The sequence below is a fragment of the Chrysemys picta genome, chromosome 9, assembly GCF_011386835.1.
Source record: "Chrysemys picta bellii isolate R12L10 chromosome 9, ASM1138683v2, whole genome shotgun sequence".
Lineage (NCBI taxonomy): Eukaryota > Metazoa > Chordata > Testudines > Emydidae > Chrysemys > Chrysemys picta.
Genome location: NC_088799.1, coordinates 103,960,159 through 103,987,862, shown reverse-complemented (window position 1 = coordinate 103,987,862; position 27,704 = coordinate 103,960,159). Strand labels below are relative to the sequence as shown.

Sequence of the window (27,704 nt, the reverse complement as noted above, 5' to 3'; positions counted from 1 at the left end):
TTTTGGTCATTTATTTCAGAATACCTGTCAGCAAGTATGTCTGTAACAATACAGACAACAAAAAAAGATTCATGAAATGTTTTTTGACAAATAGATTCTTTACTAGGCATATTAATACAGAACTTTGAGTAATAAATCATTTAAACTACAATATAGAGCCTTATTTCCTGCATCCCTCAGAAGCAGTGTAAAGGTTTGGGGGAGTCAGGAGTAACAAAGGAGCTGAGAGAGAGGGAAGTAAGTGCTGGCAAAGAGCCTGCATGTGAACTTGGAGGGCTGTTAGGTATGGGTGGGAAAAGTATGGAAGATTTGGTGGGGGGAGGTGGGAGGGATTGTTAGGGAGCTTCCCCCATGTTGACCCCTAGCCTCTCCCATTAAGTCAGGCACATCTGCCCCTGTTCCCATGTGTCCTTGCACCATCTGTCCACATGTCCTTCCAGCCCTACTCAGACACCAACCATCCCCATGTGTTTCTGTGGCCCCACTCAGCCACCCCCCTGTCCCTAGGTGTTCCTGTACCCTCTCCCCCATCCCCATGTGGCCCTGCACCTCCCTCCCCCACTGTGGCCCTACACCTCCACTCCCATTCAGCCCCTGCCCCAGGTTGTCCTTCCCCACTAGCCCTTATGAGCCCCTACTTATGACCCCCCCTGGCAGCCCCATGCTGTCTGTCTCCCCATATCCCCAGTATCTTGGCCTGGCCTGACAGGCACTGTGAAGAAGGCCGGCTTTTTCTCTTCCCTGGCTGGCGGAACGCTGCTGCTCTGTTCTAGTGCCATAGCACCCTCTGGTGGGCAAAAAGTTTTTTCTGTGCAAAAAATTAAAAATATGCCTGGCTCATTAATTATGCACGTACAGTGCTGCAGAATTCCCCCAGGAGTAAGATATGAGACAAGAATTAAAAATGGGAGAGTCAAAAATAGCCAATCAGAAATTGTGATTTATGTTAAATGCCCTGCCACATTTCTGTAACTTAGTTCCTGAATTAGAATTTTTGCAGTAAATCACTTGTGGTAATGGAAGTGAGGAAATAGCAAGTAGATGTTTGGATGATGGTAAAAATGGGTCTCTAGGAATGCTGCTGCTATTGAAGTCAATGGTAAAATATCCTTGACTTCGGTGGGAGTGAGATCAGGCTTATAGTAAGGAATAGTTGAGAGATATAGGCCTGTGTAGTAGAAAAGTTGACTATATGGCTTTTAAAATAATTGTGTGTGTGTGTGTTAAAGGACTTGATTCAACGCTTTAGAAATGAAGGGGGAATCTCACTTACTGGAAATTAAAGGTACGAATCAGTAATCTTTGAAAAACTAAATGTTTAGTTGATAATTGTGTAAATAATTCAGTGCTACACATGTATATTTTGTGTGTCATGAGGGAGGCCAAAGGGAATAAAAGCCTCATTCCCAGGTTTTTCTAATTATAGTCAGGAAAATCTGACTCTTCCTGATGATATGCTTTGTCTTGAAGCCTGAATGTCAGGGAAGGCTTGACCAATAAGAGCTAGACAGTGTGGGAGGATGGTGTTCTTAGTCAGCTAGGGAGAATAATATTTCTGGCCCTGAATAAATGCTTGGAGATTAGTTTAGCTTGGGCTGTCAGAGTTTTGTCTAGCCCCATGGCCAGTAAAGTGAGCACACAAGTACAAAGGAGAAATAGGGAAGGAAATATCAAGCATGCTGTCCGGTTTGCAGTCCAAAATAGCCACTTGATGACTACCTTCAGCCCAAGAAAAACAAATCACATTACATAACTTGCAATCAAAGAATATTTGATTAGGCTTGATGTGCTAGAAGAACTAGTCACAGTCAAAGAAATTTTGGAGACAGACTCTATTTTTATTAGAAAAAATATAATAAAGATATATAGTCAGCTTTCTGTATAACCCCACAAAATGGGCTTTCATGGTGCTGAAGAAAACCTTCCCTTTCAGTTAGGACATTTAAACAAAACTTTTTTTGCTTTTTGTGGAAGTTGTTTTTGGTGACTTTATAGTTTAAATTTATTATCTGACCATTGGCATTTATTTGGGTAAAAACAAATATCTGTTGTGAATAAAAAATGTTCCAGCCCTGGATCTGACTAAAGGTTGTTCTCAGCAAGGCAGAGGCCCTAAAGGTATCTTGAATGAATGGAGGTCTCCTAGAACTGGAAGGGACTTTGAAAGGTCGTCGAGTCCAGCCCTCTGCTTTCACTAGCAGGCCCAACTACTGATTTTGCCCCAGATCCCTAAGTGGCCTGCTCAAGGATTGAACTCACAACCCTGGGTTTAGCAGGCTCAAACCACTGAGCTATCCCTCCCCCTCTTATTTTCCTTGTACTGTGCTTAGCTAATCAGTGCTCAAAAAGCAACTGGTTAGTGGCTAAAATAACACTTGAATAATTACAGAACTAGAGACAAGGGATACATTGAGGGGTTTTTGTTTCTCAAACCTGTATGTGGAGAAGTTTTTACATTATGATGAGCACCACATATTGAAAAGGGAGTGAGGGCCTTACATTGATTGGAAACCCAGTAAAGTGACCTAATTCTCTCTCTCTTCAGTGACAGGTTAATACAGCAGTTAATTGAGTTTGTCAGTTTTCCTTTTAAACCAGGGGAGGAATTTAGAGACCCAGAATAGCAGTTTTATTTATTTGGTTTTTTTAATCATAGGCTTCATAACCGATTGTATGGGAGTTTCAGGATTCTAGGTTCAACCTGTCATCAAAATAGTGACTTTGCTTTCAGCCTTCTTAATAAAAGCACTGACGTTGACTCACTCACAGTAAAGTTACTGAATGTAGGTTTTGTGCAGCATTGTACTGTTAGAGAATGCCAAAGGTTAAAAGTCATTTAGAGTGGAAACAAAAGACACTGTCAGGAAAGAGATATTTTATTAGCAAATTGAATGTTAGGCCAAAATATGCTCTCATTGCCTGGATTCAACTCTATGTAAGTCAACAGATTTAATTGGTGAAGCTCACCAGAATTTAGTTTAATTGCGTATGTAAAAACTTCCTCTAGGTTTCAGAATTATTTCCTCAGACTCCGCCTTCACTTTGTGTTTATTTAGTAGACAGAAGGCTATGGAGAAAATGTAAACTGATTGGTTTCTCTTGTTCAGACATTCAAAAATGATGTGCTGCTCTTAATCTTTGTGTGAAGTTCACTGCATTGCTGTCTCTTGTTTGTCTTTCTTTCAGTGTTAATTCAAGACCTGGTGAAGAAAGACACCTCATCAAACGTACCTGAGATCATTGACAAACTGTTCAGTGAGATAGAACGTGTGGATAACGAGGCTGGGAATGAGATTCAGGAGGCTCAGAATGAGATTCAAGAGGCTCAGGTAGAGGGCCGGAAACAATTGCTGAAAACATTGGGTATTTAAAAACAATCTAATCTTGTGGCCAAGGTAAAGGTGAACAGCTCTGTGTTGGCCATGTGACACAACTTGAATGCCTATTGGCCAGTGCGGATAATGCGTAGACCTGGTTCTGACACTTGCTTAGAATATGGTCTATTCACATTTTTATAAAAGTATGGAGCATAATAGTATAACATTTATTTTTTATATCTCCTTCAGCACATTTGAAGAAAGTCGAGGTATTTCTGTCACATTAATATAAAACTTGAGGCATATTAAAGTAATACCTTCTTAAATGTTCTCTAACAAAAAATCCAGGGCCATATTAGCAACTGGCAGGAGATGTTTATTATATAGTATGGTAGGGTTCCAGCAACTCTTCAGACCAGATTAATTTTTTTTCATTTGGAAAGAGAATGCCATATATTTAGTTCTAACATTACTGACATATAACATTCCTTCTAAATTTTCTTTATACTGTGTGGGCTGCAAACTGCACTGAGCATTATATTTTTGTTCTTTGGCAAACTTATGCTTTTTTGTGTGTATTAAATCCCTCACAGAACTGTGTGAGAGTAGACACAATGGATTGTAATTGCTTTTTAAAGAGATTAGTCTATTGTGGAAAAGAGTATTTCAAGAGTGTTTAAAGTATGGATTATGTAAATGTGTTTTAAGGACTTCAAAAATGTATTGACAGGGCCTACTACAATAGAGTATCATATAAATGTGAGTTTGGCTTAGCCCTCCCTGCCGATTTGCCCCCCCCCCCCCTGCACCTTTTAGCCCCAGTTAACAGCAGAGAGCACAAATGTGGTTCCAAGTGAGGGCAGAGTAAGGATAGCTTCAGCAGATATTACTGAGCTTGTTCAGAATCATGCATGCTCAATATATAGAACCAAGTCAATTTAAAACAGGTGACTTTTTGCTTGTTTTGGAGCAGTTGGGTTGGCATTTTTATGCAGTCACAGCCCGCAGGTTTTTCTGTTTATCTTGTGACTACTTCTGCTTTTTTATTTTAACTATGCCCCCTGCTGCCCGTGGATGTTTTTTGACACAAACCCTGCCCAGCATCATGGCATCCTGACGCAACCTCCCCCAGCATAATGACGCAACCCCCACTGTCCGCTTATATTTTCTGGCTTGTTTTTGGGTGGTATTCTGGCTAGTGCTCTTTGGATACAGGCATGGCTGTGCCTGTGTGTAGCTTACAAGGAACATTGTTGACATGTGAATTAGATATTATGAAAGTCCTGAGCACGTAACAACTGGGGCCTGTTACAGTGGAAATCTTTTGGAGGTTCAGCACCTTAGGTCAGTAGTATATCCATAAGGGGAAGCGCAAGGGTCTTGACTGTTTCCAGCCCCACCCCTGTTCCCCTTCTGAAAATGCTACTTTAGCCTTTTCAGTTTGGACTCATTCTTATGACAGCAACCTATTAAGCATTTACTTCAGAAATTTGGTGTGAAACCAAATATTTCCTTCTATTGATTTGTATTGATTCATAGATGCATAACTTTTAAGACTAGAAGGAACCATTCTGACCATTTATTCTGCCCTCCTGCACAACAAATTGGACCCTCTGATTTCTGCATCAAGACCATAACTTCTGGTTGAGCTAGAGAGTATATCTTTTAGAAAGACATCACTGTTGATTTTAAAGACATCAAGTGATGGAAAATATACCATGTCCCTTGGTATGTGGTTCCAATGGCTGATTACCTTCACTTAAAAATATGTACCATATTTCCAGTCTGAATTTGTATAGATTCAACTTCCAGCTGTTGGGTCTTGCTAGAATAAATAGCCCTCTACTGTCAGAAGTCTTCTCCCTGTGTCAGAATTTATTCACCATAATCAAGTCACCTCTTAACTTTCTTTTTGATCAACTAAGTAGATTGAGATACTTAAGTCTGTCACTGTGAGAGGATTTTTAGACCTGAAGCCATTCTTATAGCTTTTTTCTGAACCTGTTCCAATTTTTCAACATCTGTTGGGAACTTTGCATGTTTTGAACATCCTTATTAGACTTTGAAAGACATTAGTAAGTCCGTTGTTTCTTAATGGTAATGGATATGCTATTGCACAAGGTTTGTGTGTGTGAGATCATTTAATTCCAGACGGATGGAATAAACCGGATCAAATATTGACAAGTTCAGGAATGGGTTTGGTGTAAATGAGTGTAAGGACAATTGAGTAAAGTGATAGATGAAGGGGATCTGTTCAGGAAGATGCTTTACTGACACAAAACAGAGGATTTAAAATGTTTCTGAAATCTTGATTTCACATACAGAATTCCCCACTGTGCACAATTTCAAATTATGACTGAAGACACTGATGGCCACGGATGGTATGTGTTGATGGGTGCTATTGCCATCAGTCTAATTAGATCTTTTAAATTGTAAGTCATGTCATTCTTTGATTTACACAAGCATATAGATATTTACCTATATATGGTTCTGTTACATCAAGAAGTTCAAATATGACCCAGATCAAGACAAAAGGCAAATTCTAATTAATTTTTTTCTGTCCTAGATGGAAGAAAGTGCAATAAGCCTATGGAATTGGGCTGTGACTAACCGAGTAGATTCAGTCATCAATGATGAGCAAAGAGCTAAATGTATGTATGTGTTTTGTGTCCTAGATTAAAGTTCTTTTATATTGTAAAATAAAAGCTGTTATGGTACAACTATTTTATTTAACGTTTGTATATAGTGCCATAGGGTTGTGTGTATCTTTGCAGATAAAATGAAGGCAGAGAGTACTTTGCAGCTGTTTTGTGTAACCAACTAAGGAAGGATCTCTCCAGTGCAAGAATGATCCTCTGGTAACACAGTCAGTGTAGGAGTTGTTATATTGCTCCCCTTTCCTGCTGCCTGTAGGACAGACCAGAGGAAAGAAGCTGTGTCTGGACTCCTCTGTGCTTCACTAATCCTTGGCTATGTTTTTGGTCCATACATTTTTGGAAATAAACTGTACTGATATAAGTGTCTGGGCTGTGGGGGGCTGCACTGATAGATGCTGATATAGACCTGAAGAGCTTTGTGCAGCTCAAATGCTTGTATCTTTCACCAACAGAATTTGGTTTAATAAAAGATATTACCTCACCCACATTGTATCTCTGATGAACCAAATTAGTTACATTGGTACAAAACTGTGTGTAGACCAACCCTAAGGATTCTGCAGACCTAAGGTTGATCTAACCTGGTGCAAGGCAAGTGGCCCTGCACAAGGGGAGCATCATGATTGGTGGAGTGCAAAAGTGAACTTTAAAGCCACCTTTGTATTTGCACCTTGACCTGCTCTCTGTGCAAATCTGCAGGACCCCAGTATCTGGTCCATAGTTTTTGCTGTAAGGGCCTTACAGTCTAAGTTATATACATAATGCAGGGAGAGATGATATTAGGCAAAGGGGAGGGAGGGAGGCTTACTAGTTCTATGGTACAATCTCATCAGCTCTCATATCATAGTTAAAGGTGACCTGCAAAGGATATTTTAAAAAAATGGGATTGTGTTTTTTTTTTTTTTTTTTTTTTTACTTTTTGATGTATGAAGAACCACCTAAAGATTTGTTCTGTTAACTTGTAACTTTTGACATATAAAGAACGTCAATCTTGTCTTTCTTGGTTTTGCCAGAGGATATTTTGGTGTACATCACAGAGCAGCACACTGTTGATTCTTAACAAGCAATAATAAATGAATTGCATCATGGTATTTACCCTGATGTCCATTGTTATTGTTTGTTATTCATTCATTACAAAATGTTTACCGATGTGCCTAAATTACACTTCTTGTGCCAGCTAAGCTCCATGCACTGGAGAGAGATTCACTCTGATGAAGGGCAGGCTGTGTTTTCGCAGCTGCCTTTCCTTGGGGTTTCTGCTTAGGACAAGCTTTAACTCCTCCTGGAACTTTGTAGAAGCTGCAGAGAGAAGGTGCTGAATCAGGCCACTCCCTGGTCATTTTTCTCTTCTCAGCTAGTTCCACCCTGCTTTGTGGGCTGCACTGTATTCTAATGATCCCCTGGGCATAGCTAAGGTTTTGACTTCTGTGCACCTCTATAGCCTTGTCCCTTGCAGAATTATTTGCTGACACAGACCTCCAGGGTTTATGCCAAGATAAACACTAGGTGAATCTGCTCCCAAATATGGAGAGTCTAAGTCTGTTCCAATTAAGTTAATAACAAAACTCCTATTGACTTCAGTGGGAACATGTTTAAGTCCCACATGGTAGAAACATACTACCTGTCATACTTTGCAGTGGAGTAAGGTTTCCAGGCTGGCTGCAGTCTCCAGGGTGCTTTCCCATTGGTGTGGTGCTTGGGTATGATGTGGAGATGGGGCTTCTAATTTGCAGTGGATCTGCTCTGAGATTTGGAGTTATAAAAACATCAGTTGTAAGCTAATGTGCTGAATTCCATTTTACTCTGGTTATATGAGACAGTCAGCACACAACAGTGTTCTGGTTGCAGGGCCGGCGCCAGCATTTCTGCCGCCCCAAGCAAAAAAAAAAAAAAGCTGCGATCGGCGGCAGCAATTGGGGAAAAAAAAAAAAGCCGCGATCAGCGGCGGCAGTTCAACGGCAGGTCCTTCGCTCCTAGAGGGAGTGAGGGACCTGCCGCCCTCGAATTGCCGCAGGTGCCGCCCCTCTCCCTTGGCCTCCCCAAGCACCTGCTTGTTAAGCTGGTGCCTGGAGCTGGCCCTGTCTGGTTGTTAGGTTTATGGGGGTTTACATTACCTAAGAAATGTTGTTTCTGACTGCATCAGTTGGTGAAGAAGTAGCCTCTCCATAGTCTGACTTTAGAGTTGGAGTTCATAAGGGCTTGAAAGAACAGGGGAAATGGCCCATCCTTATGTATGCATGCATTGTTTTCTTGCAGTGCGCCATGTTTCTTGCAGGCTAGTGTGCCTGTGTGAAGGCAGCGATCCTCCAGAGGAGAAGGTGCGAAGACAGGTTTTGGTAAGTCTAGCTAAATGGTGAGAATGCAAGTGCAGTATGGTGGGTTCCAAGGGAAATCTTGGAAAGGTATTTTCAAATGATAGAGTAATTCAGGAAAGTGAGTGAAATTATATTTCTGAGGAATGTATCTGCTGAAGTTGGATCTGTATTATCACAATGACACCTGGTTGAGCCACTATAGTTAGGGGTTTCTCAGCCATACCATTATGAGCCTTGACTTCCATAGTAAACCAGCAGAACACCCCTTAGTCCATGGTGAGAACATGAATTGCTGAGGTCTCCCACATGGAAATTAATGGCAGTAGTTCTGCCTTACCCAGCCAATACGAATATTGTGAAAAGTAAATTACTGCTTCAGTACCTTATGGAAAAGAATACATCCTGTTGTGATAACTGGGCCTACAAATTTACCCTAATTATGAGCTCAACTGTAAAAAGCGAGTGCAAGTTCATAAAACGCCACAGTAACCTGTAACAACAAATGCAAGACAAACTGAATTAAGCCAAGCAAAAATGCCTACTGATATAACTCAGGGACTGTGTTAAGATCATGCAAGAAATTAGCTGATTAGGGCACTGTATCTAATTCCTATATAAAAGAAGACGACTAAATAAATATTAGACTCACTCAGCTCTAATACTAACATGTTCTCACATCTTTTGTTAAGTCACTTAAGGGACACTGGTTAGGTTTAAAATTGTAATGTATATTCTTTGTTACTAACTCTTGAATACAACAATTGAAACAACTGTAGAAAAATCTAGATGACCTTTTTAATCACTTTTTTGCAGTTCATCAAGCTTGGAATAGATCATTTAACTTTGGAAACATTCAAGTAGGGCAAAGCCCCCTGAATTTATACTGCACCTGCCTGGGGTTGTTAGGGTGTTACTTCACTACAAATAATAGACTAGAAACTGAACTTAAATAGGAGTGAAAGTGACATTTTCAAGTTAATGTTAAAAAATCGTTAAAAAATCATGAATCAGGCTCACCAAAAATCGTGAGATTGGCTTTAAACTCATGAGCATGTAAAAATAATAGATTTGTTGTTCTTTTTATTTGCCTTCTGCTTTTTGAGCCTTTAGGGTGCACTAGGGTCACATTTTGAAGCGTTCTCCACAGCCACGAGGGCTAGAAATTTCATTTTTCTTTAAGAACGAAGGCTGAAATCATCACATATCCCCTTGACTCCTGGAGCTAGAGCTTTAAGGAAAACAATTATCATGAGACGCATGACAAAATCCTGAGCCTTGGTAACACTGCTTTTACTTCTATTTAAAGGTTAGTTACTTTTCAGAAGGCTCTTAAGCACAACACTACAGTGATTGAGTTGCAGTTCTCACGGGAGAATATTTAAAACCAAACACCAAGAAAATTCTATATTTTAAAGTTGAGGAAAAAACAGACTTCTGAGGTACATCAGGGCAACTGCAGGCAGGAAAAGAAAATAAACAGGCACAGGAGCTCTGGGCAGCTCTTCCTTTAGAAAGAAGGTTGGAGGGTCAAATCTTATAGTCCTTAATCCAGTAAAACATCTATTGCCTCCACTCATAGATATTAACATGTGCTTAATAAGTATACACTTCATATTTAAATATCTTATCCAGGGCTACACATTTGATACACACTGGCTCTCAGGGACTGGATTGTCTGGCATATTCTGAACAGTGCTGAGCACACAGACGGTGCCCAGTGAATAACACAAATCATAATAATTGTTGACTTTATGGACTCTGTGGATGCAGTTTCTGTTCTTTGTTCTGGAATTGGGCTGGATACAGCTGAAACCCGAAGAGTTTGAGGCATAAATACACCTGATACTTATGACACTTTCTGATTCTTTCCTTTTCTCAAACATAGAACAAAAAAAAAATGACAAAACAAAATGGTTTTCCGTTAAAATGTAAAATTGCCCAGCAGCCATTGCTTTACAATCCAGCCTGGGGCAGAACCTGCCACCCCTTGGGAGTTAAGTGATCTCCTGTCATCTGACTCTGATTCTCATCCTTTCTGACCTCTGTGCTGCTTTTCATGCTGTCAACCATGACCTCTATCCCAACCTCCTGGGTCCATTTGTTGGAGTCTCAGATAACTGGACGCCTTGGTTTTGCTCCCATCTATCAGAGTCCTTTTTTTTTTCCAGCATGCAGCAGAGAGAGTGGTTGGCCTGCTGGATAGGGAACTAGCCCTGAAGGACCTGGGTTCTACTCCCCGTGGACTTTCTGTATGACCTCAGGCCATAGTTTCAAAGGTTTTTAGGCACCCAAAGATGCTGCTAGGTGTCTAGTGGGGTTTACAAAGCACCTAACCTTCTAGGTGCTTTTGAAAATCTCACTAGGTGCGTAAATACCTTTTGAAAATCTGGCCTTTAGTCTGTGTGCGCCTCTATGCTCCCTCTGTACAATGGGGATAATAGCACTGCTCTAGGAGAAATCGATTAGATCTTGTGTGGCGCTCAGATACTACAGTGATGAGGCCACATAAGTACCACAGGTAGAGTGGGAACTTCTCTGTACCACTGCTATCCCTACCCTGGGTTTTTGCCCCTTCTTTTCACCTGCACCCCCCAAATCTCCATGTTGGCTCAAAGGGCTTGGCTGTATTTTTTCTGAGTCCCCTGTGTTTGCTCTAAAACAACTCCCTCCCTCCGCCCCCAGATTCCTGTTTTACAGGCTAGACTTTCAGATCATTAATTTAATCACCAGCTCTTCCTTACCTTCATCACCTTGCCTCTGTTTGCAAAGAAAATACTGACTCCCTGGGCTGGTCTACACGGGGGGGGGGGGGGGAGGATCGATCTAAGATATGCAACTTCAGGTACGCGAATAGCGTAGCTGAAGTCAAAGTATCTAAGATCGAATTACCTGGGGTCCACACGGCGCGGGATTGACGGCCGCGGCTCCCCCGTCGACTGCGCATCGCCTCTCGCTCTGGTGGAGTTCCAGAGTCGACGGTGAGCGCGTTCGGGGATCGATATATCGCGTCTTAACAAGACGCGATATATCGATCCCGGATAAATTGATTGCTACCCGCGATACGGTGGGTAGTGAAGACGTACCCCCTGCCCCAGGGGCACCTCTCCTCTGCAGAACTTACATTTCACACTAATGTTGTACTGTAGTTAAGAGCTCCACCTTGAAACTCACACACCTCCTGTAGGAAACTTGGGGGGGGGGGAGGGCTCTCCTCCCTCCCTCCCCTGCCCCCCTAATTGGTGCCCCCTGCTGAGGTATCTATATACCTGTGATGGTTCTTGGGATACCCAGGGCTGTGGGTCACCTTGTTACCCCCTGCCTCCAGCAACAGTGAGTCTGTCTTGTGTTAGCTGGGTGTGTCAGCTCCCTGACACTGCTAGGCTTTCAGTCACTCAAGTACTATCCTCTGGGCTATGCCAGCCCTAACTTCACCTTGCAGGTTAACAGTGAGTACACACCAGTCCCTCTGTCGCTGTCTACTCCCAAAAATTCCAGATCCTGTGCCTCCAAGGAGTAGGTACCTCTGTTTACCAGTTTTATCTTTAATCACTGCTTCTGTAACCGCATAGCACTTGTGAGCACTTATAATAAAACAAAAGAAGGTTTATTTAAAAAAGTATAAGAATTTAACTGGGAACAAGAGTGTGGTAGAAACAAATGGTTACAATACAAAACAAAATCATACAACATTAATCTGGGTCTATACTTATAGTTACTTTTCCTATACAATAAAGTAGATTTCCCTTCAAAATTCAGTCTGTTGCAGAGCTGGCTAGTTTCTCAAGAACGAGGATCCAAATGTTCATGAAAGCAACCCTGCTCTATAAGGGGTTTTTCTCAGCGAATGGATACAGAGTCCTCTTCTTCCCATGTGTTATACTGAAAACAGCCTTTTGTTTCTATTTAGAGATTGAGCAAGCAATAATCTTGTTTAAAGTTTTCTTTTTTTTAAATCTTTAAGTGGCTTCAATTGTTGTTTGTTGCTCTGATGGTTTCCCATTCACAGTTTTAGTACTGCACAAGCCTAAACAGTTGAACCTTGCATTGCATCACTGGCCAAACAGGGAGTGATGACAACTTCTCTTTGCCTGAATTGGGCTATCGCCAAGACACATTATCTCCCAGTGTTTGTACTTCAGGTCCATAAAGCAAACTTTCAAAATAAATACATTATTCCTTAAATATTACCCATACATGCATCTCCAATAATTATGAATCTTGACAAGTTACGAGTGTTCTGTAGATACCTTACATGTTACTCTTTATGGATAAATATCCTGTAAGACATGTTTGGCAGAGTGAGTTTGTTAGATCTGAGATGAGAGATGTTTGCAAAGAACAGGGGACCCTTTTGAGACATTACCCAGGGTACAATCTGGACTGATGGATAGCTGTGTCCCCTCAATTCTGCAACCTTTTACCCTACTTTGCTGTGAGAGCAACCAGTCCAGGTCTGCTCTCATGCGGCCTCCAGCATGTAAATCACTCTCTGCTATACTCCATGAGTACTATAGAATTACACTATAAGGCAACACCAGCAAACTTCCCAGTCCCGGACTTTTTTCCAGAAATGTGTGTCTTGTACTGCCCAGCACCCTCCTGGATGATACGAGCTCATATAAGGTATGTCATTTATTAATAGAAAATGATATGCACAAATTTTGTTATCCCAAATGGAGTTTCCCAAACATTTCAATCTTACACTGGTTTAGATAAAATAACAACAACAAAAAAATATTAACTATAGAAAGATAGATTTTTAAGTGACCAATTAATGAGGCATATAAGTCAGAATTGGTTACAAGGAAATAAAAGGTAAAATGCAACTAACACCTAATTTAACAAGCTAAGTGAAAACAAAGCAAAGGTGTCTCTCACCATATGTTCTAACAATCTTACTGGCTGAACCTCTTTCAATCAGGATCTTTCCCCCAGTGCATTTCTGCTTCCTTTGTTCTTCAGAGGTTGATGATGCCATGGATAGAGAACAAGTGAGAAATGATTTGGGTTGAATTTTCACAAAACACATGTTCCTTTTCTGCTTCAGATGACCATGAAGACTGGAAAAGGGTGGGTGGATGTTGGAAAAGCTGCCCTTGCTGATGGATTTCTTGTGATTGCCGTAAATGTAAGTTTCTGGCTAGGTACAGTCTCCTGCAAACACGCTTACTAGCAAATGCTACAATTGAGTAACAGCTTTCTGGGTGCTTATGTTTTCTTTTCCAGAGTCTAGAAAAACTATATGCCCAATTAATGAAGAGGAGCAGTGGTGAGGCAGATATTCAGGTGCACAAAGCTGATGTAGAGAAGGACCTATTCAAAGTGCTGTCTTATCAGGCTGAATCAGTACGTGTCCTGGCCAGTTTCCCTTTATAGGTCACTGGGGCATATGGAATGTATGAATGATCATACTGGAACTTTGACTCGGTTGTTAGAAGTGTGAGTTCCTGTCATTAAACTGGAAAGATGTGTTTCCCTAGATCTGCTGTGAGGTCTCAGCTTTGACCCCTCAGCATTGCAGTAATTTAAGCATTCTTAATATACCTATTTTTTCGACATGCATCTTCACTAATTTATCATAATCCTGCAAAGTTGTTTAGATCATTTCTTGAAGACTCTGAGTATGTCTACACAGCAACTAGACACCTGCGGTTCGCCTGTGCCAGCTGACTCGGGCTGGGGCTGTGGGACTGTTTCATTGCTGTATAGACACCTGGCTTGGGCTAGAATCTGGGTTCTAGGACCCTGCGAGATGGGAGTGTCTCAGAACTCAGGCTCCAGCTTGAGCCCAGAAATCTATACAGTACTAAAACAGCCCCCTCAACGCAAGCCCAACTAGCCTGAGTTGGCTGGTACAGGCCAGCCATGGGCTTTTCTTTGCTGTGTAGACATACCTTCTGCCATTTAGCTAGCAGGACAGGAGTTTTTATAAAATGGACAGCTACCTTTTCGAGGCCTGAGTCACCTACTACAAGGATCTGTGTTTCACTGGCTGAAGAACCCAGATATCTGGTGCTGCTTTGGAACCAGGGTCTCCACATCCACAGGAGTGCAATATATATTTAGTGAGATATGTAAATTCAAAACCACACACCTCTGTGCCAGTATTCTGCCATTAAAGTAATCAAATAATACTTAAGTGCAACACTGCATCTAGATCACAAGTAGCCAAGATCTAAAAGCTGCACACAGGAAGCTACTTGCAGTGCATAATAACAACTTTAGTGAATGTGCCACTAGATGGTAATCTTTAGATATACTAACTATGCACACGCACACATATAAACTATTTTTTATGTACAGTGTTTTTTATATACAAGTAGGGAGGTCATCGTTGCCAACTCATGATTTTATGATGAGTCTCATGATATTTGGTGATTTTTCTTAAAGCTCCAACCCTTGCAAATCATGCGAATAGGCGAGAATCTCAGCTTTCTTAAAAATAATTTTAATAAAAGTAAATTTGTAGTCCTTTAGAAGAAAAGTTTGAAAATGACACAACTGTACTCTTCTAAAGCACCAAAAAGAAAATAAAAACAACCCTTTCTTTCGTTCGTTCTTTCTTTAAAAAAAATCTCATGATTTGTAAGCCACCCATGATTTTTGAATAGTTGGGGTTGGCAAAACTAAAAAGTGGTACAGACATTGGGGTACAAATAGAAGGCCTCAATCCCTAAGTTGCATAGGGAGCCAATGGAGGGGCCAATGTGTCTGGAGATCAGATTTGCTGAACTGTATTCCCAAACTTTTTACTATGGTGACCCACCAACTGCATTTTATCATTTTTTGTGTGTGTGACTCTCTCAGGGTCTATATTCATGGGCGAGGCCCAAAAATCATAGGCCAGCATCCTTCTCCTCCTCATCGCCCCACTGAGGGGCATTGACTACATGCAGCAGGACCCTCTGCCTTGGCACCGCAATCCTAATCCTGATCCTGGCCTGGAATGGGGAGGAGGCCCCTGGAGAAGAGGGGTTGGAGAGTGAACCTACCCTGCATTCACTTTACAGTGGTGGCTCCAGTGGAACTGGGCTTGGCTTCCCATTCCAGATGTTTTGACCTGGTGCATGAGGTCACAGCACCACTCGGGTTTGATCCGGCCAATGGAGGGGTGCCTAGGCCAAACCTGAGTGGCATGGCAACCATGTGCACCAAGTTGTGACAAGTGGGGAGGTGGGCACAGCCCTGCGGGACAGGACGGAGCCACTACTGTCTGATGGGGTGGGCTCATTCTCCAATGCCCTCTTCCCTCCACACTAGGCCCATGACTCATCTACAATCTTCCCATAACCCACTATTTGGGATCTCTGGCTTATACCATATTTCATGTATCTTCATGGCAATTTTAACATTTGAAGGAAATGATCACGTGATCCTACATGTTCACGCACTATAACCTCAGAGTTTCACGGTGTGTCTTGCTGTTTTTGTTATCTCTCCATTTACAGTATAGTGAGTTGCACTGTATTGTGAGCCGGCAGGGTATTTAAAGACAAATTGTTTTTATTCTAACAATTTATTGGCATATTCTGTTGCTTTCTTAGGCAGTTGTTCAAGGGTATTTTCAGAAAGCAGTGACATGTTTGCAACGCTGCAAAGATATGTTGACAAGGCTGCCAAAACAGGTCAGTGAAATCAGTCCTTTTGTGTCCTTCCAAAAGTTTAATATTAACAAGAAAGAAAGTAGCTTTTCAAGGAGCTACTGATGTCTCAGAAAATTCTGAAAAATATTCATCAAGACAATTCTCTGTACATCTATTCTGTGTCTTTCCTTTGCTTGTTCTTTGTACTAAGGACATTTGTTTCTTCAAAGTTCACCTGCTCTTGCCTGCTTCCTGCAGCTCCCATTGGCCGGGAACGGTGAACTGTGGCCACTGGGAGCTGCGGGTGGCTGTGCCTGCGAACAATCAATGTAAACAAACTATCTCGTGGCCCGCCAGCGGATTACCCTGACGGGCCGCATGCAGTCCATGGGCCACAGGTTGCCCACTACTACTCTGAAGCGTAAGGAATAGAATCTGAAGGAATGGATGAAGGCTGAAATATGACTTTTGAAAGTGAAATGTGGCACTGTGCATGTTGTGGTTGAATGGGATATAACTGGTTTCTGTGATACTCTTAAGGATATGCGGAGATCATCTGAGTGACTGTAACTCACTTGAGGAGTTCTGCTTTCATTCTTATTGCATGGACAAAGCTGCAATCAGTGGATGAATCATTAAGTGACCCACTGGGGTTTTTGTATTGCTGCTTTTTGTTTCATTTTAAATGTTACATGTTTTCCAACGAAACTCTTCCATTAAATAATGTTAAACTTGATGGCTTAGGACAGTGGCTCTCAACCTTTCCTGGGAAGGTCTCTAGGTAATGTTTTAAGAGGGAGACATGGAACAGAGGATGGGTCTTCACTGACTGATAACTGAATCTTGAATGTCACTGGATTGATCTGCTTGAGAATCTTGGGTGGGCCTAGGTATTGGTGATCCAGCTTAGCCGATGCTCAGGTTGATTTGAGATTCTGAGTTGATAACCAGACCAGATAACTGATGCTGAAGTTAGGTGCAGCCTGGTGACCCCAATCAGTTTAATGCTTGTAGACCACATCTGCCTGCAGAAGTTCACGCTGTAAAGTGGGTGCTGACTGCTGGCTGGCTGGTTCTGTTAAGACAGGTGTGGGTCAAGAAGCCACCCTCTGTTCTTGCGGCATTATGATAAGCTATTGGCAATCTTGATGCCTATCTGGAGAAATGCATCCAGCCCAGTTGGAGATTCTATCTGTGCCAGCTCCTCCTTGAGTCCCTCATTTACGCCCAGCTGGAATTGATAGCACTGAGCGGCCTTGTTCCAGTTTGTGTCTGTTACCAGGTGCTGAAAATCTGCAGCATAGTGAGCAACCGGCTGGCATCCTGCCTCAATACCTGGTGCGTGGCTTCTGCTGTATGTTACTATTTGGCTTGTTGAAGGTCATTGAAGTAGCTTGAACAAATTCCTTGAACTCACTCAAGAGGGGACTTGATTTCTCAAGCAGTGTAGAATCCCAGGTCAACGCTTCCCCAATCAACAGATTAATGACGAGTCCCACTGTGGTTTGGTTGGCAGGAAATGACTGTGAGCACAGCAGGAACAGGAACTGGCGCTGCTTTAAGAACCCACAGTATTTTCCACAGTCACCATCAAACTTGTCAGACAATTGGGATATTCGATACTCAATGGGCCTGAGTCACTGATGGCGTGGCTTGTGCCTGCGGCACTACATTCTGTGCCTGAAGGGCATGGACCTGGCTTTAATAGATTCTTCAGGGTGCTCGCTAACTCTGCCAAAGAGGCATCAACTTTAGTGTGGTCCATTCTGCAGCTAAACTACATCTTGTCTTTTTGGGCCGCTCAAACTGTCATGGGCCAGGGTGTGGGCGGTCAGACCTAGTGATCGGAGAAGTGGCGATCAGACCTAGTGGTCGGACTCAGTGTCAGAGGCCAGGAGCAGCGCTGAGGGTTAGAGCCGGAGCTAGGAACCAGGGGTCAGGGCCAGAGCTGGGAACCGAGCAGGGGTGGAGCAAGGCTGGGAAGAAGGCATATAGGATCACAGCTGCAGGCATAAGTGTTGGAGTCTCCAGTGACTTGCTGCTGCTGAGCTTAAATGCAGACCTGTAGCGATCTTGAAGCCAGTTGGGTGGGCTGGGCTGGCCAGTCAGGTGATTCTGCTGCAGCCTTATGGCTGAACTGGCTAGCCCCAGGTAGAGCCCTGCAAATCTGCGGATATCCGCTTCACATCCATGGACCGTTTTTGCAGATAGTGGATTGGATACAGGGCTCTAGTCACTGGTGGCGCCTGGCCCGCGGTGTCCGGCTTGGGCAGCCTGGGGGCGCAGCACGCTCGGGACTGGTGGCCAGCAGCCAGTGGCTGGGGCTGGGCAGGAGATCAGAGTTGGGGCTGTCGAGCACCCACTTGCTGTGCCACTTCCTGTCCAGCAGCTTGGGCCCCTCAGGCAGCGCCAGCGTCCCCATCATGGCCCGGCCCGGCAGCACTGGCCACGCTCCCACTCCTGGGCCCAGCCCGTCGGCTCCCGGGCAGCAGGGCCTGCCCACAGCCATGGGATTGGAGCGAGTGGGGCCCTGGCACCCCATCCCTCCAACACACTGTGATGCAACACGCACTGATCTGCCATGTGCCATTGCTCACGAGCCCCCTGGGAGCAGCATGTGATGCAAAGCTCCTTCCTCCCAGCAACCCCCTCTGCGCTGCCTCTTCTCCTCAAGACCCTGCCCTCATGTTGCCCCTTACCCCCAGTCCCCATCCTCATGCTGCCTCTTCCCTGCAAGACCCCGCCCCCTACCCACTAGCTCCCTTCCCCTCCTCCCATCCTCCCTCCCCTCCTTGCTAGCCCTGTGAGACATCTTGCTGCTGTGGGTGTGAGTGCAGATGCGGATACAGGTAAAAGACGGCTAGCGGATTGGATCGCGGGTTGATCCTGGCGGATGCGGATTGGATGTGCATCCACATTTTTGTATCTGTGCAGGGATCTAGCCCCAGGCTTAATTGAGGTAACTCAGGTTCCTAATGCTTACACACAGAGGAGCTAATGAAGCAGCAGTATTCTGAAATATCAAATATTGGAAGAACCTTTTCCCCCAAACTGTACAGTGCAATAGTTCCTGCTTTTGTGATGGGTTTTTATTCACTCCCGAGCATTTAGCTCCCTAGTGTTTCCTCTCCTATTCTAATTTCCCCTTTTTTAGTTGTCCCTGATCAAGTACTCTGTCGTATTTATTGATGGAAGTGGGCTGCAACATGTACTCGATCAGTTCTACTGTTATGTGTGACCTTGAGGGATTTATTTATTAATGCTGCTTTAGTTTCCCATAGAACAACAATACAACAATTTTAGTCAGATTCCTTTTCCCTTCTATAAAATCAGCTCTGATAGGGTGGGTGTAGCTTTGATATAAAAAGTATTTTAAGTGTGTCTGAGACTCATCTGCCTTAGATTTCTGAAAGTCACTGCAAGAACCTAACAGGAGAAGCACTTTTTTTTTTAATTGCAGACCTGTTATCTATCAATCCTCTGCTATAACTTTGGAGTGGAAACCTATGAACAGAAGGGGTATGAACAGAGCTCCTTCTGGCTCAGGTAATGTAAAAGGGAAAACAAAATGCAAAGTATTTTTTCTGAGAAAATAGCAAATGTGGCTGAAGGAATAGGAAAAAGCAATTTTTAGTTTTTGGATTTCATTGGAAAAAGTGCAACATTTGGTAAAAAAAAAAAAAATTCTTTGTGAAAATTTTTGTTTTTGAAAAAGTAGTTTCCTGATGGGGAAAAAGTTGTTTGAAAATTTTCATCTAGCTCTAGTATTAAATGAATCAATCTGTAACCCTTCTGACAGTCAGAGTTGGCAGAAACAAGGGCCGGGTTCAGTATCTATTGGTTCCTTTTCAACAATACAACACAAAACCGTCTTGAGCCCCCACCCAGTGACCTGCGACAATTACACACCACCCCCTGGGCACCTCCTAAGAGGCAATAAAGAGGGAAATAACTTAGCATCAATTTGGGAAAACAGGGTTCACAAACATAAACCATGAGCAAAAGACCCACTCCCCAAGTAAGTTGGGCAGTGTCCTTTTCCCCTCCGGTTCTTCAGGGCAGCAACCCAAAAGTCCCTTTAACATGCCTGTCCCTTCTGTGCACCCCACTCACAGTTGCTGTCCTTGGTCAGTGCAGCCCCAGAGTTCAGAGGTTCATCTGCAGAGTTCACCTCCCATCCTAGGTGGAGGGGATGGTAAGGAGGCACCTTAGACGCTCCGCTGCTCGGGCACTCAGTCGCCGCACCTCTCCCTACCAGCCACCCTGCTGGCCACTTGCCGCGCCTCTCCACCAGCTGCCCTGCTGGCCGCTTGTCATGCCTCTCCATCAGCCCCCTTGCAGGCTGCTTGCTGCACCTCTCTGCCAGCCACCCTGCTGGCCACTCACCAAGATGTCTTCAGGGCCCACCACTTAACACAGCTGTCAGTGATTTCAGCTGTTAGTGGGGGAGCCTCACTGCTGGTACACACTGGGCAGTCTCTTACATCAGAGACGCTGTCTCAAAGCAGGTCTAATACTTAGACCTAGGTATCAGTGATTTCAGCTCTGCAGCATGTAACAAGACTGTCAATTGAGTCTAAATTAGCTCTTTTATTACACAGTGGAGAGAGGAAGGGTCAAATGCTGCCTAGGACCCTTAAGCAGGGCCCACACCACTGGGTGCAAGTACCTGTCCCCACTCTCTCTCAACTCACTGGGTTTTGGAACCCATGTTCCCTGCCTACTGCATGCTGTTTCATTGACAGTGAATCCCTCCAGCAGGGTATGCCAGGTACAGTTCTGCTGCCCTCGATTCACACAACAAGGGTACATAAGAACGGCCGTACCGGGTCAGACCAAAGGTCCATCTAGCCCAGTATCCTGTCTACCGACAGTGGCCAATGCCAGATGCCCCAGAGGGAGTGAACCCAACAGGAAATGATCAAGTGATCTCTCTCCTGGCATCCATCTCCACCCTCTGACAAACAGAGGCTAGGGACACCATTCCTTACGCATCCTGGCTAATAGCCATCAATGGACTTAACCACCATGAATTTATCCAGTTCTTTTAAACGCTGTTAAAGTCCTAGCCTTCACAACCTCCTCAGGTAAGGAGTTCCACAAGTTGACTGTGCGCTGTGTGAAGAAGAACTTTCTTGTATTTGTTTTAAACCTGCTGCCTATTTAATTTCATTTGGTGACCCCTAGTTCTTGTATTATGGAAATAAGTAAATAACTTTTCCTTATCCACTTTCTCCACATCACTCATGATTTTATAGACCTCTATCATATCCCCCTTTAGTCTCCTCTTTTCCAAGCTGAAGAGTCCTAGCCTCTTTAATCTCTCCTCATATGGGACCCGTTCCAAACCCCTAATCATTTTAGTTGCCCTTTTCTGAACCTTTTCTAGTGCCAGTATATCTTTTTTTAGATGAAGAGACCACATCTGTACGCAGTATTCGAGATGTGGGCGTGCCATCGATTTATATAAGAGCAATAATATATTCTCTGTCTTATTCTCTATCCCCTTTTTAATGTTCCCTAAGGGTAACAACGCTTTATTACTCCTGCCCCCATAACAAGGAGACTGGGGATCCAACACCAGCCACAAGTGATCATTTGGGGAAGCAATCCCATCATGCTGAGCACCTAGGCAGAGTGGGTGTGCCCATGCAAACGAGATCAGCTCCTGAAGTCCTCTTCCACAGCTCATCACAGATGTCAGGGGAGAGCTCATTCAGACGCTGCTTACAAATCTAAAACTCTACTTGGCTGAGCAAAGCTAGGCCTACACCCAGCTTAATGGCATTTCTCTGTTTACAGGCACATCCTTTCATGTCAACCTCACTGTTATCTCAATATCAGGCATTCCTTTCACATGGATTTTCATGTTCTGACAAGAGGTCCCTTCTTTGCATGTAGAAATATTCATGGCTCTCCTTAATTCTGTCCATACATCTTATTCTCCCGAGGAGGCTGTGCTTTAGGAGGATTGTTCTCAGCTATTGCCCCTTTCATAATGCCATGGTGATGGTTGCACCTGAAGAGATGTGAAAAATGCAGAAAAATAATTAATGTCAGCATTACATGCATTTGCTAAGAGTAGTCTGAATTGCTCATAAAAGAGTTACATACCAAAAGCCATAATTATACTGTTGATGAAAGTTTGTTTCATTTATTAATTCTCCCTACTTTAGTGTTCTCAGCCACATTCATTGGGCTACAAGGGCTCAGGCGGCTCCGCAACTGGCCTGGTGCCTTTACTGCTCGCTCACTGTTACATGTGACCTTGACAGATTTATTAGGTTTCCAATGTTGACAACTTGGAGAGAATCCACAAAACAGCAACACAAATTATTTGTCTATCTACATCTCTACCTCGATATAACGCGACCCGATATAACACGAATTCGGATATAACGCGTTAAAGCAGTGCTCGGGGGGGTGGGGTGAGGAGGGACTGCACAGTCCAGTGGATCAAAGCAAGTTCAATATAACGCGGTTTCACCTATAATGTGGTAAGATTTTTTGGCTCCCGAGGACAGCTTTCTATCGAGGTAGAGGTGTATTTGGACTAAATGACAACATGCTAACTATCTACATATATTATAGGGTGTATACTGCAACGTGGGAAAGGAATTGTAAGGGATGGTAAGATGGAGACCAAGGAAGCAGTGCAATAAAATTAAGAAAAAGAACATTTAGGCTATCAGGAAAAATTATCCTGTGCCAGACTCAGAAAATCAGAATGGATTTTTAAAAAAATTATTTAGAAGAAGTCAACTTGACAATGCCCCCTTTAATCTCAAACATTTAATGATCATAGATATGGAGTCATGGAAGTCTTAAAGTAGAGTTTAGGGTTAGTTAAAACTGATATTTTAGAGAACATCTCTTTATTTTGTTCCCTGTACTTAGAAGATGGGATACTAAGTGCTCACAAACACCAGTGAGAAAATCTTTGGAGTACCGAACTAACCTTTGCAAAGCACAAACATTTGCCTGGATAGAATGTTATAGCACCATCTAGTGGGATTAATGTTATCTCATACTGAGAAAATATCAACTCTGGGAATAAATTCCCACAGACAGAGGCAGATTAAGGTTTCATGAGGCCCTGGGCCAGAGCACATGGGGGGCCCCCTCCCCACACCTTCTGCCTGTGGCCCTGCCCAGGGTCCCACACCATTCTGTCCCTTTCCCCTGTTCCACCCATGGTCCTTCCCCATTCCACCCGCTCACTGCAGCCCTCCTTTGCTCCTTTCTACCCCCCATCCCCGTGGCCCCAAGACTGGAGAAGCTCTGTCCCCCGCACAGGGCTCTGGGGCCGCAGTGGGGAGTGAGAGCTCTCCCAGCTCTGAGGCCGCAGCAGTGGGTCAGAGCTCCTCCAGTTCCAGGACGGCAGCCGGGGTCTTGGCACTGGAGCTTCCCATGCTGCTCGGGGCTTCTAACGGGGAGTGGAGCTGGGGCACTGGGGCTTCCCCCTCCCCTCAGCGCTGCTGCCAGGGAGTAGAGCGGGGTCAGGCATGGGGGCTTTCCCCCCCCACCCTCAGCGCTGCTGCCAGGGAGCAGAGCAGGGTTGGGGTGTGGGGCTTGCTCCACTGCCTCCGCCCGGTGCTCCCGCTGGAGAGAGGGGTCGGGGCATGGAGACTTCCCCCATCCTGCCCCGGTGTTTGTCTGCTGGGAGAAAGGCACCCATTATTCCGGGGCTCCCCAATTGGCTAGGGCCCCTTGGCTAATCCACCACTGCCCACAGATGTAATTTGTTTTTGCATCCCTAAAGTTTTATTTGCCCATGTCCCATTTGTTACCTACCTTCAGTTTTATGGAATTCCCCACAGGCATTCACCTCAGAGGCCTTTTATACTGTGAATTAGTTTTTAGAACAAGGACTGGGAATTGAGATTCCTAGGTTCTGTTTCTGGCTCTGCTACTGATTTGCCATGACCTTGAAAGCAAGTTACTTACCTTCTATGTGATTTAGGTCTTGTCTACACTTGAAACATTACAGTGGCATTGCTGCAACTGCGCCACTGTAAGCTCTTCAGTATAGACACTACCTATGCTGTTGGGAGGGGTTCTCCCATCTTCACAGGCAATCCACCTCCCCAGTAGGCGGTAGCTAAGTCAACAGAATAATTCTTCCATTAGCCTAGCGCTGTCTACACTGGGTGTTAGGTCAGCTTAATTTAATTGCTCTGGAGTGTGGATTTTTCACACCCGTGAGTGATGTAGCTGGGTTGACTTAACTTTTTAGTGTAGACCAGGCCTAAATTTCCTCATCTGTAAAGTGGGAATGATAATTCTGTTATTCTGAGAGGTATTGGTGACTGCTTGGGTCACACACCTCTTTGAGCTTAGGCTGTGAATGCACCCTGTAGTTAACATGAGTATCAGAATGTTAAACAGAAGCACCTCACCTAAGACAAAATGGGGTTGTGAACCCATCTAGGAGTTTAGACTGAGTGGAAAGAGGGGTTTTGCTGAACATTGTGTGTGTGTGAGAGAGGGAAGGCAGAGCACACACAAACTGAGAACAAACAACACAGAGAGAGAGGCAGAGACAAAAAGCAAGAAAGCCATGCAGTAGCCTGTGAGCACAGCATGACCTGAGAAAAGCCAGTGAGAGCTTTTCAGACTGTTGGCTAAAAAGACTTCGGGGTACAAGCTAAGAATTTGATTCTTTTGTTCTTGGTTTCTCTTGTGTTTGGAGAAGCAGGACTTTGTACATTGCTTGTAAATAAACAAGTTTGTATTAAAGAAAATATCAGACTCCATCAATTTCTACTTCCAGCTGGAACATCTCCTGGGCCCAGAAATTTGACTAGCCACTCCGGTAAAAAAAGGGGCAGCACGTATCTACCTCAAAGTGGGGTTATGAAGCTTAATTAACTAACTTGAGTAAAGCAGAAAGAACTTAGTGCAATTCAGATCTGGGGATTTAGAAGGCAAATTAAATCCTCTGTTCTTAGATAATGGTGAATACTGTGTATGATTGTGTGCTCTGTCTTGTTGTCATCTTGTCCCATGATAATCATATCAGGCTGAGAAGTTCAAGAATGAATTCAGTTACTCTTACAGCGTCCTTTGTAAGGACACCTTGAGCCAAAGTGCTAAATTTGAAGAGTATCACTTTCTTTACCATATGACATTCAAAAGTGTTGGCAGGTGTTAGAGCCCGCTTCTGACACAGCTTACACAGTTGACATATCTTGGTCCTATCTCTATTGATTTTCATTCCTGTAAAGTGCCCTGTCGGCAGTCTCATGGATATTATTAAAGGATATTATTTTCTGATGCTTTGATATCAATCAGAGGATCTTTTATCTTGTCACCATTTATTTTAGCTAATATTTTCCTCTGTGTGCTCTATGTGGCTCCTAACGATAAATGAAATGGAAAAGGTAAGTATGAGCTTGCTGCATAGCCCAGAAAGCTGACTGAGTTCTTCTTACATCTCTTAGCCCATATAATTCTGATTTTTTCTTTTAAATTGTAGCCAGAGCTATGAGATTGGGAAAATGGATAAGAAGTATTCTCCCGGGGAAGAAATGCAGGTAAGAAATACACATACAGAAACTTCTGAATTACACACAGACTAATAGGATGTCATTAGTGCCAGTCCTGCTCTGCAGCCCCCACTGCCTCTCTGTGCCCGTCTTGGACTTCCCCTCATAGCTCTGCCAGTGGTTATCCATCCTGATCTTTAGCACTTCCTGCTATTTTAGTCCCGCAGAAAGGTAGTATAGTGTAAATAATTCTCTACTAGATCCTAGGCTGAGTCTGAAACTGTCATTGCTGTGTGTGTCCTTAGTCATATTTGAACGTAGATTTTCATGCAGATGTAAAGCTAGTGCATTAATACTATATTCCAGCTAGTGTATTCGGGGAAGAATTACGTTAGAACCCATAGGCTCCATCTTGACTGGGAAAAGTGGTCAAGTTAGGTTAGGTTTAGTGAATGTGTGTTTTTGAGTCTGACCTAAACTTGATCTTTTTCCTAGTTTAAATGAACTTTGAACTTGACCAGCTAAATTGAGCTAAAGGTTATCCTGCATCTACAGAAGGAAAAAGGTCAAGTTTAGGTCAGGCTTAGTTAGCACTTTTATTAAGCCTGACCTAAACTTAACCAGTTTACCATGTCAAGACAAATCTTCAGAAGGGATAAGAATACAATTGTTATATGATGGTAGTGCCTAGCAGTCCCAATCAAGGAACAACACATTGTGCTGGGCACTGTACCTGTAGTAACAGAGAAGACAGTCCCTGGCCCAGTGTGCTTACAGTGAATATTATTCACAGCTTATATTTCCATCTCCTTTATTTCCACTCCTTTGTGCAATATTTAAATGTTGTTTTTTGGTTATTTCATTTGTGTTTAATTATTCACTTTGTCTTTTTTTTCTAGGCTAAAGTGCTGCGGTTGTTAGCCACTGTCTATTTGGAGTGGGATTGCAAACAGTATCAAGACAAGGCTCTCAGAGCTATAAGCCTGGCTAATGAGGTTGTAACTTACTGTGATGTCTAAGCAGGCTGGATTGATTTAAGACACCAATTTTAATAATGATTTAGATTGGCAAGCAGGAAACCTTGATTTAAATAAATAATTGATTTTAATTTTGTTTTGCATTTGTGTTTTTAGTTATTTTCCTAAGCAAAGGTTGGTTATCATTGGTTGGTAACCATTAAAACATATTGATTTGGAACTAAATATGGCATTTACACTAAATTTGGTTCTTCTTTTTGCTACCATATATTTGTTTAAACAATTATATAGCTTAATTTCCATTTATTCAGATTCTCAATTTTTTCATTTTTATTTTGCACCATTTACCATTTTCTAACATTTGTTATTTACTAGGTTATTACTAATTTTTACTTATGATTTGTGTCAGGCTCTGTCCTGGCTAGAATTTCCTGACATTCTTTCATGTTTGTGAATGTGCTGGACTCTTGATAGGGTTCAGCTGAAATTGCTCTCTGAGTTTCAAAAAATAATTTGGCTGTTCATGTAATGTCATTGTTTTTCAATATGCAGGAGAATATGCATCCAGCTGGGTTTTTCTTGAAAATTAAAATCCTTCTGAAAAGTGCAGCATCGGATGAAGGCATCAGGACAGGTATATCAGCTCCGTATGTAATGTGGTTCAGAATAATGTCATTGTATTCGAGGCCCAAGAAATAAGACTGAATGATGTGGAAGAGAGTTGAAATTAATCTCTCATCTATTATAGAAGAAGGGGACTTATTTGTTAAATGTTACAGCCTGGTTTTGGGATGTATGTGGTGTGGAAATCTGTCTAAAATTATTATCGCTATCCTTGGGAATACAGATGCTATTGAGGGCCTGGTGTAACTTTGAATAAAAGAAAAAATTACTTTTGCTGGCGAGTGACAGTTACATGCATTTGCTGAGGGAGGACTTGTTAGTACTAAGATAGTGAAAAGGCAGCTGTGTAAAAATGTTGATAGTTTTAGACTTTGGGCTGGATTCACTCAGGGTGAAATTAAATTTTGTGCAAAAGGCCAACACAGTTACTCCTCTGCTTGTGGGGGGTGAGATACTACTTCACATGAGTAATGAGGAGTCTGGCTGAGTATAAGTAGAGTGGTCAAGATAATGATTGGCCATGTGTTGATCAAATAAAGTTCTCCATGAGACCATTCCTCACTATCACCTGTGACCACACACCTATTTGGCCACTGTTTGGCAGCATTCCGCAGTGCCTGGGAGCACGTAACATTGGACAGATGAGTCTTAGAGATTGTCAGATCTGGATATTCCATCCATTTCACTTCCTACCTCCTCCACAACAGTCTTCCCTGTCCATCTTCAGGGACCCTTCTCACAAGAGT

At 43.1% G+C, this 27,704-nt stretch overlaps 1 protein-coding gene across 5 annotated transcripts in view; it reads left to right on the top strand.

Moving 5' to 3' along the window:
• Positions 1 to 27,704, top strand: part of TEX11 (testis expressed 11) — a 110,318-nt gene that overhangs the window by 1,573 nt on the left and 81,041 nt on the right. For 2 of the 5 annotated variants that reach the window (XM_065557380.1, XM_065557379.1), the window contains exons 2-12: positions 1,230 to 1,285; positions 3,187 to 3,329; positions 5,884 to 5,968; positions 8,228 to 8,307; positions 13,334 to 13,414; positions 13,513 to 13,632; positions 15,831 to 15,911; positions 19,330 to 19,415; positions 25,348 to 25,405; positions 26,257 to 26,352; positions 26,887 to 26,968. In XM_065557380.1, the coding sequence (XP_065413452.1) occupies positions 1,252 to 1,285; positions 3,187 to 3,329; positions 5,884 to 5,968; positions 8,228 to 8,307; positions 13,334 to 13,414; positions 13,513 to 13,632; positions 15,831 to 15,911; positions 19,330 to 19,415; positions 25,348 to 25,405; positions 26,257 to 26,352; positions 26,887 to 26,968 (946 nt within the window). In that variant the 5' untranslated portion in view covers positions 1,230 to 1,251. The remainder of the gene's footprint in view (positions 1 to 1,229; positions 1,286 to 3,186; positions 3,330 to 5,883; positions 5,969 to 8,227; positions 8,308 to 13,333; positions 13,415 to 13,512; positions 13,633 to 15,830; positions 15,912 to 19,329; positions 19,416 to 25,347; positions 25,406 to 26,256; positions 26,353 to 26,886; positions 26,969 to 27,704) is intronic. The other 3 variants (XM_065557381.1, XM_065557383.1, XM_065557384.1) reach the window with 3 other exon arrangements.